This window comes from Populus euphratica, unplaced genomic scaffold (assembly GCF_000495115.2).
Source record: "Populus euphratica unplaced genomic scaffold, PopEup_1.0 scaffold3376.1, whole genome shotgun sequence".
NCBI lineage: Eukaryota > Viridiplantae > Streptophyta > Magnoliopsida > Malpighiales > Salicaceae > Populus > Populus euphratica.
Genome location: NW_011503209.1, coordinates 1,849 through 10,130, shown reverse-complemented (window position 1 = coordinate 10,130; position 8,282 = coordinate 1,849). Strand labels below are relative to the sequence as shown.

Below are 8,282 nucleotides of genomic sequence, written 5' to 3'. Positions count from 1 at the left end.
GCGGTTAACTACATGAAGAAATTTTTTTTGAGAGTTGTAGCCCAACTAATCAGGTCTTAGATTTGCTCTCTAGAGATTATCGATTCAAGTCTCACAAATCTTCAAATTACTAGAGGCTTGCATGACTATTAATTTCAAGGCATGTGAGATTAATTGATGTATGTACAAGTTGATACTGATTACAGTTATAATACTCAGCTAGTTGAAAATTATAATTATAAGTCATTATAAATAAAGTTAAATCATGTAAGAAAGCATTGTGATTATCATCATGAAACATTATGAATTGCTATGATTTTTCCAGCATAGTTTTTTTTGTGTTTTTTTTTATATTATTTTTGTTAATTTTTTTAAAATATTGAGTTAATTGAGAATTTAACTTTGTATTTTTTATTTATTTAAAACACTGTGAATTGTTGAAATATTTTTTCATGTATTTTTTTAATGGATTTTAAAAGAAATTTTCTTTGTTATTTTTTTAAATATTAAATTGGTTAAAAATTATAATTACAATAAAACTAAATCATATGGGAAAAGCATTATTGTTTTTCTCAAAAAACATTATAGATTACTAAAGTATTTCTCTAAATGGTTTTTCTTTATGATTATTTCTAAATCGTTTTTGTTGATTATATTTGAAAAAACACTATAATTTTCTCAGCAAAATATTGTCAATTGCTACAATATTTTTTTTCATAGGTTTTTTCATTTCAAAACTACTTTTGTCAATTTTTTTAATATTAAATTGGTAGAAAATTTAGCTTTGTGATTGTTTTTGCTATTTATTGACAAAAAAATTAAATTATATGGCGAAAACACTGTATCTTTCCTTGCAAAATACTATGAACTGCTACAAATCATTTTGTTCCATCTCAAAGTTTTTTTTATCATCGACACAACCTTTTGTTTTTTATTATGAACTATTGACTCCATCATAGTTTTAGTTTCTATTACTTATTTAGCGTTAATTTGTAATTATAATACCATCAAGTATATCTGTTTCATAAGCCCACAACAGCGTGCGAGCATGCCATTTTGTCATATCTATTTTTCATCATTTTATTTTTTATTTTTTTCTGGGTTCACTCTTGATTTAAAACTTCATGTTTTTATCTATTTTTTAAGACATAAAAGAAAAAAAATCATTAATCACTTTAATTTCTATTATTTATCTCGTGCTGATTTATAATTATAACATTATTAAGTATATTTATTTTATAACCCGCAATAGCACTCTGATTTGCCATCTTATCATATTTATTTTTTTTCATTTCATTTTTATTTTTTTAATGGATTCACTTTTAATTTAAAACCTTATTTTTTATTGATAGCGAGAAAAAAATTATGGGATTCTAATGGTAAATAAAAAAAATATTGATTAACAATGATCAAGACCAAAAAAAAAGATCGAGTTCAATATTTACGAGTGTTATTTAATGAGAAAAGCTCTATTAGAGTATTATTTTACATCTAGATCTCTTGAAAAAGAATAAACCTGCATTAAAAACTTTTTGAATTTCAAATTAATTTTATTTTTTATATTTTTAGGGTTGTTTGAAGTTACAAGCAAGTTTATCTAGGGATTTGAAATATTTCAAATGTTTTTGGATCAAAACTGTCAAAGGATTATTTTTTTAACAACTAAACTCATACATTGCCTTTGTTTTGCATTTATTTATTTTTAAAATAAAAAATATTAAATTAATATTTTTTTAATATTTTATATTAAAAATAAAAATATTTTTTTTAATACATTCTTTACTTTTTAAAAAATATCACCATACTAGACGGACGAAAGTTACCAAATACCAAGATTTTCAGGTGATGTGTTCAGTTGTCCAAGACTAGTCTCCACGCATTCCAGCTCATAAAGCCTCGAAAAGTCTAATTTCCGGGGGGTTTTAAGCGACCTGCATATGTATCTTGAAAAATGTTCATGGATGACGCGACTCAAAAAACGAGGGGGAAAGGGAACGGCGTGGAATTGCTATTGACGCAGAGGCTGCTACTGTTCGAGAACAGGGAGCACAACCCGGCGAGCTACGAGGACATGCAAGAGGGTTACAGTCCTCTAATCTTCAGTTCTCTAGAGCTGCACTTGCCTCCTAACATGCTCAATTTGCCGAGTGATCGTGAAGTCCACCTCCTCAGTGACACTCTCACTCGCTACTCTCCCCAGGGTGAACGCGCTCGCGTATGCCGCGCCTCCTTCTCCACTTCTTTTATTCTATTTATGAATTGGAATTATCGACTTAAGTAAACTCAGATTTCATTCATTCATTAGTGATTTAGGGAAACTGAAAGAAATGTTGTTATGCTCGTGGCTGTGTTCGGTTTCGTAACGGCATCGCTCTTTCTAATGGTTTATGAAAATGTTTGCCCTTTATTTCTATGAGGCTGAGGATTGAATTTGGGAAAATTGTTCGTGCAAATCGGGACAGAATCTCCTTCATGCACAGGGTTGATTGCTACTAGCATGAATAATAATTGGCCTTTCTTTTCCTTCCTCTTTTATAACTTACAATTGATTCTTGCTGAACTCACTTGTAGTTTAGCGGGGATGTGGGTTTAAGAAGGCCGACAAAATGGTACATGATCAGCAACACCAGTCATCGTGATGTGGTTCTTTCAGAGGTTGAGCTTTGAGATTTTTATTTATTTTCTGAAATGAGTTTTGTGAGGATATTATATTTTAAACATCGTGTAAAATAAAGGCTGACAGAATGAACTTTTCCTATCAATCTTTAATTACCGATGAAAAGGATTGTATCCATACAGGTTCAGAATGTCCTGAACTGCTAACGGTGTGGTGTGAACCAATGAGTTTCCAGAAATTTTGATGCACCTCTCTAGTGCTAGTCGTTGGCCTTATCATATGTTCTGTTGCTTTTCTTTTCTAAATGGTCATGCTGTTGTCAGTTGTCACTGATTTCTGATGCAAACTGACAGGATCAAAAGCATAGAAAATACAGACAACATATTTTATCAAACTACAAGGTGTATTTCATTTTTTGAATTTTTATTCTGAAGTAAAAATTTGAGAAAAAATTGTTGTGCATGGGATATGGTAATTTTCCTTTTTTTGGCTTCAGGCTCTTTCAGGGTAGTTTCTTTAGCTGATATTCAGCAGAATTGGGTTGCTCTCTTATGATATTTCTTTTTGTTTCATATTTTGGAGGATGACTTGCTCTTATCTTGGACGTCATTTTAGTTGTCAACACAATTTTCTCTTATCATTTTTTTTTTCAATTTATAAGTGGTGTATCCTTATTTACCAGGCTAGTTTATGGGTTTTTTCACCATCAGATTGATTTTTTTAATCATTCCTGGTATTGTTTTTTAGTATAAACCTGTGTTCATTTGCACAGACACTATATGAGTGCTTAAGTTTCTCTCACTGCCTATGTTGTCTAGAGTTTATGCAGGCACTTGCCCTCTCCTTTCAAACATGGAAAGGCTTTCAGGATAGCTGACATCACATGCATTCTCTCAAAACTGAACAACTGCTGTTAAACACTCTACAGTTTCCATGGCGATAAGTGTAGAATTGTTTGCAAAATTATATGAGCATGGAATGATTTGAATTTTCTTGTTTTGCATATAGCATACAAGCATTAGTTGTCGTGTTCTTTAGTACACTGAGCTTATTGGCTAGTTACTTCTTGTCACACCCTCGACATAAGGAGTTGTATAAATATGAATGCCACGCATTTCTTTGGTCCTCCATTTCTAAAAGCAATCAGTGAGAACTCAGAAGAGAGTTTATAAGTTTGAAATGTTTCAGCCAAGGTTCCGTGAAATGTTGATAAATGAGTTTTTATTTATTTCTCTTGTCATTTGTCGTGTAAATGACATGATCTTTCATGTATTTTAGTTTGTGCATTACAAAGTTCTGATTGCTTAGGTAGAAAGTATGGAAAGATGGGTGTGTGATAACAGGTTCTATGTAATTTGTCTGAACACCATGAACAATTTGGTGTTGTTCTTGATGACTCTGGACTGGAAACCATGCTCGAAAAGTTGATGGATGACTATATATGTCCCATGTCTAGAGGTATCATATCTCTATTCAATAAGGCTCTATGCTTATAAATTATAACTCACAATCCATCATTTATAAATATAGCAAAAACTCATTTCAGTGCTCTTATTTCTATGTAGTTTTCCCTCCTCGGGTGGGTGGATTAACTCTGGATTCTCACCATGGTTCTGTGGTTGAATACGGAGAGCATATGGATATCGAGCTTGGTAGGTGTTAACTTTGAACCTTCTTTTTGCTAATTCCATTTGTCAATATGAATAATAATATCTTGTCCATTGTATTGTATTTGGTGAATCTTTTATCATTTAGTAGTGACTGAAACTAAAGGGAGTTTCAAAGACCCGGACCTTCTCTCATCTTTGTTTTGATTCTTCAGTTCCAAAAGTATTGCATGGATTTATTTTTCATTCTTAAAACTTGTTAGTTGGGTAGGATTTACGCCTTACATTAATGTTGATACTCGTTCGTGTTTGATATGGTGATGGTGTCATTTATTTCCTGGCAATGGTACCAGGCTCTGGCTTGCCAGTTAATGTTTTGCCTTTGTCTTTCTATCACCATTTTTGTTTTGAGAAAGCTTTCTCTCGCTAGTTTCAAAGAGTAATTTGTTGCCCCCGCCTCCTCCTCTTCTTTTTTCACCTGACATCCTTCCTTTTAGTTTTCAATGTTTGACTCCAAAATCACCTTGAATGTTTACTTGGGTGAGCAATTTCATGGTGGAGATCTGTTCTTTCATAGTGTTCGGTGCACCAAACATGTGAATACAGCCAATCAGGGGTATCTTAATTTTCAGAATGAGAGTAACTTGATGCCATATTTATATTATGCTAGCCTAACATGTAGTGATATTTCATTCAAGCTTTCAGTTTCTGTACAAGTTTCCTTAAAATAACACTCATTATTTCTCAATTAGAGATATATCTGACTAGCAATGGTTAGGAATAATCTGAACTAGGAAATTCAAAGGGGCATACTTACTAGGTCAATGATATTATTTTTCTTTTTGAAAAAAAAAAAGGAACTTGTGGACAGTGCTGCTCAGTTATATAAGCTAATGCTTGTGTGCACTTTTTTTCTGGAATTGTTCATGATGTCAAGTAGGATGAAACTTGATATGTCAAAACTAGATCCTAGTGAAGGGGAGAAAGGAAAGTTTAACTAACTAGATCCCTCTCTAATGGTTAATTTTGTTCCCCTCATAATAGTAGGAAATTTGAGATTGTTTCTGGAAATTTTAGGTGACTGGAGCTTTATGTGATTTGGTATTTTTCATTCTACTTGTATCTAATAGGAATTTTTTTATTATAACCACATTCCGGGATGAGCAGTTCTTTGTCATGGTCGCCATTGGTCATGGTGCAAGAGCTACTATTTCTGGGCACCAGGTCAACTTAGTTATATGGTGCAGAAGATATCTTTTTCTCCTATCATCTTCACTTAGCACCCTCTCTTTTTTGCATAAAAGAACTCCACATCAAGTAAAACTTCTCTGCGTCAATGATAGTATAGTTTTGAAATAGTATGGAATCTCAGAAGATCTAATTCTCAGGCTTCCTTTTAACATCCATTAATGATTCCTTCATAATACAGTTGTATTGCATTCTTGCTCGAGAGCTGTGAACTTGATCTCATTATGCTCTTAGTGGTTTGGTGCTCAGTTAGTGTGAAAGTCGGCTGTTTGCCAAATTGGCTGTCATATATACCTCAATAACATAGTGAAAAATTGACCTTATTTTTTGATTTCTTTTTCGATTTTAGCACTTTTCAGTTCAGTTTTTCAAGAGCTCTAGAAACATCCAAATGATTTTTCTGCTGGTGCGGAGATTGTTGACGCGGGAAAAAAGAAAGGCAACGCCTGTCAGTTGCTGCTTCGAACTGGTATGTGTTTTGATGAAAAGATTGAAGAAATTGCATTGATTTCAATACATTAATCTTTTGATATATGCTTTTGAAGGAATCGCTGAAGAGGGATGGTATATCGGCATCTTGTCATTAATTCCTCTCAAGTTTTGCTTGTGAAGTTATATGATAGCAGAATTCTCACCCTTAATATAGTAGTGGCAATTCTTTCTTTCCTCTTCTTTTTTTCAGTCCTTTTGCTAGGGTTTTGTTGGTGATATATGAAGGGTGCATGTTTTATTTTTCTCTCTTTCCAGGTTGGATAAATATGTCTAATGCAATGTTGTGTTTGTAGCTTTCAAAATTGAAATTTGTAGTAATCTCTGGTGCGTTGCAATCATATAAGAAGAAAAATATTATAGTTGAAGCTCAATGTTCTACCCAGTCACATTCCTTTCCTTGCAAGAACTTTATCAGATAATTCAACTAGGCTTTTAAGCAGAACTACAATCAATGACCAAGGCCTAGCTGTCAATGTACAAATATCTAGAAACTTAAAGACTATGGCATGTGGTTCTAATCCCCATCTAATTCTTCATTCTGTACCACGGTCCAAGCTGTGCTTCAAATAGGTACAGACACTCTCACCTGATACAGATGAACTTTCACCTGGCCTTTTTTGTTATTGTCATTGTGCTCTTTTGCTGCTGACTGCAAAAACACAGTTAGATCTGCTCACTGGTATACGCAGATGGTGTGACAATCTTTGGAGTCTGTTTAGCCCGTTTCATAAAGTTTTTTGCTGTCTTATGGTGTCTTTTTATGTTTAGATTCAAAATGGGAGGGGCCGTTTTCCTCTTGCAGGTTGCTTGCTTCTTTTCATCCCAGTATTTTTCCATGGCCTCGAGGGAAGAATTAATAATTCGAACTTTGGTACGTCTTGTAGTAGGTTGTCCATGAAGGGAACGGTAGTTGTGGTGGCTTGGCCATGAAAAAATATTGATGATTGTGAGGGTTTGTTTTTGTGTTAGAACTTGATTTTCAAATTGTTTTTGGCTTGAAAATAATGTTTTTTAAGGTGATTTTGGATAATTTTGTTGTATTAATATATATATATAAAATTTTGATGAATTTTTAATTGAAAAGTATTTCACAGCATAATATCAAACAAAACACACATGAGGATTTGGATGACGACTTGGATGGTCGATTGGTTTTAGATTAGTTTTAGATGGTATTTTTGTGATACTAACAAGGCATGCCATGTTAGTATCTCTAACAAGGATGCTAAATTAACTTTTATTTTAAAGTATTTCTGTTTAGACTTTATTTTTATATCTTATTTTCTTGATTCTCTTTGCTTGGTTAAACTCGTCCAAAGCTTTAATTTCTTTTGATTTCTCACATATAAAAAAATGCAATTAATTGTATGCCATATCATCTATTTTTTCATGTTACTTTATCTTTGACTTCTTTTTTATTTATATCATTTCTTTTCAAACAGTAAAATCAGCTGCTCCTTGTGCTTCAAAAATAGTCCTTTTTTCTATTTGGGGTATTTATCGAAAAGTCAAATTATTAATCACTTAATCTTACTATTATACCTCTTAATTGCAACTTAATTTAATTCTTTCAATCCAATTTTTCTCTCTTATTTACATTCATAGAAGGATATTAATTAGTGTGAAGTAAATCGAAACAGATTATATGACATGTAATTAATTATACATTCACAATTTGTGTAGAAAGTCAACTAACTCTGGGATGAAATTAGCAAACAAGAGTTTGATTTTTTTTATTAATATGGTTGTTTAGATTAGTTTATATATATCTTGATTAATTTTATATAGATTGTAAAAGTAATGATTATATAAGTATTTAATGAATTTATTATTATTATTTTTTTATAAAAGTTTGTTCAATTTGATTTTTTTTTTTTTAGATTAGCGTGGGTGTCCGGGCCAGTTTGCGCGCACCACGACTAATCCCATGGGTCCTGAAGTTAACGACCATGTAAGCCTCCAGTGGTCATTATATGAGCAACTAAGGACTCGAACCTGAGATCATAGAAAGAGTAAATCTCTTAATTTCAAGTTTTTATTACTTGTTCAACACCTAGCTAGATGGTTATTGTTTAGTTTGATGGTTATTGTTTAGTTTGATTTTGACATGGGAAGAGGTTTTCTCCGTGCGGGGCTCCAGCACAGTGAATGATACGACAGGCCTCCCTCCCCCGTCTCCTGTTTTAATATTTAACGGGCTACCTGTCTTCCAAAACATCTCACAGTGTATCCAAATGATTTTTACAGATGCAAAGCTTCAAGCTCATGGCTATCCCTTTTAATTTAGGTTGTGATTAAAGAATAATCAGGCCGAAGCAAAGTTTAATGTCATTTATCGT

The 8,282-nt window shown here is 32.6% G+C and overlaps 1 protein-coding gene across 3 annotated transcripts; it reads left to right on the top strand.

Annotated features, from left to right (window-relative positions):
* Positions 1-1,850: 1,850 nt before the first annotated feature.
* LOC105119700 (uncharacterized) lies at positions 1,851-7,913 on the top strand. Of its 3 annotated transcripts, XM_011017870.1 has the most exons (8): positions 1,851-2,052; positions 2,093-2,194; positions 3,875-4,054; positions 4,162-4,248; positions 5,371-5,453; positions 5,801-5,920; positions 6,746-6,814; positions 7,824-7,913. In XM_011017870.1, the coding sequence occupies exons 3-8, from the start codon at positions 4,009-4,011 to the stop codon at positions 7,896-7,898; spliced, it is 480 nt and encodes a 159-aa protein (XP_011016172.1). In that variant the 5' UTR covers positions 1,851-2,052; positions 2,093-2,194; positions 3,875-4,008; the 3' UTR covers positions 7,899-7,913. The 3 variants fall into 3 exon arrangements, 1 of the variants encoding a protein (XP_011016172.1); XR_841169.1 differs by lacking the exons at positions 1,851-2,052; positions 2,093-2,194; positions 6,746-6,814; positions 7,824-7,913 and adding an exon at positions 5,997-6,677 and having other exon boundaries at positions 5,334-5,453; XR_841170.1 differs by lacking the exons at positions 1,851-2,052; positions 2,093-2,194; positions 6,746-6,814; positions 7,824-7,913 and adding an exon at positions 5,997-6,677 and having other exon boundaries at positions 4,162-4,252; positions 5,334-5,453.
* Positions 7,914-8,282: the final 369 nt, after the last annotated feature.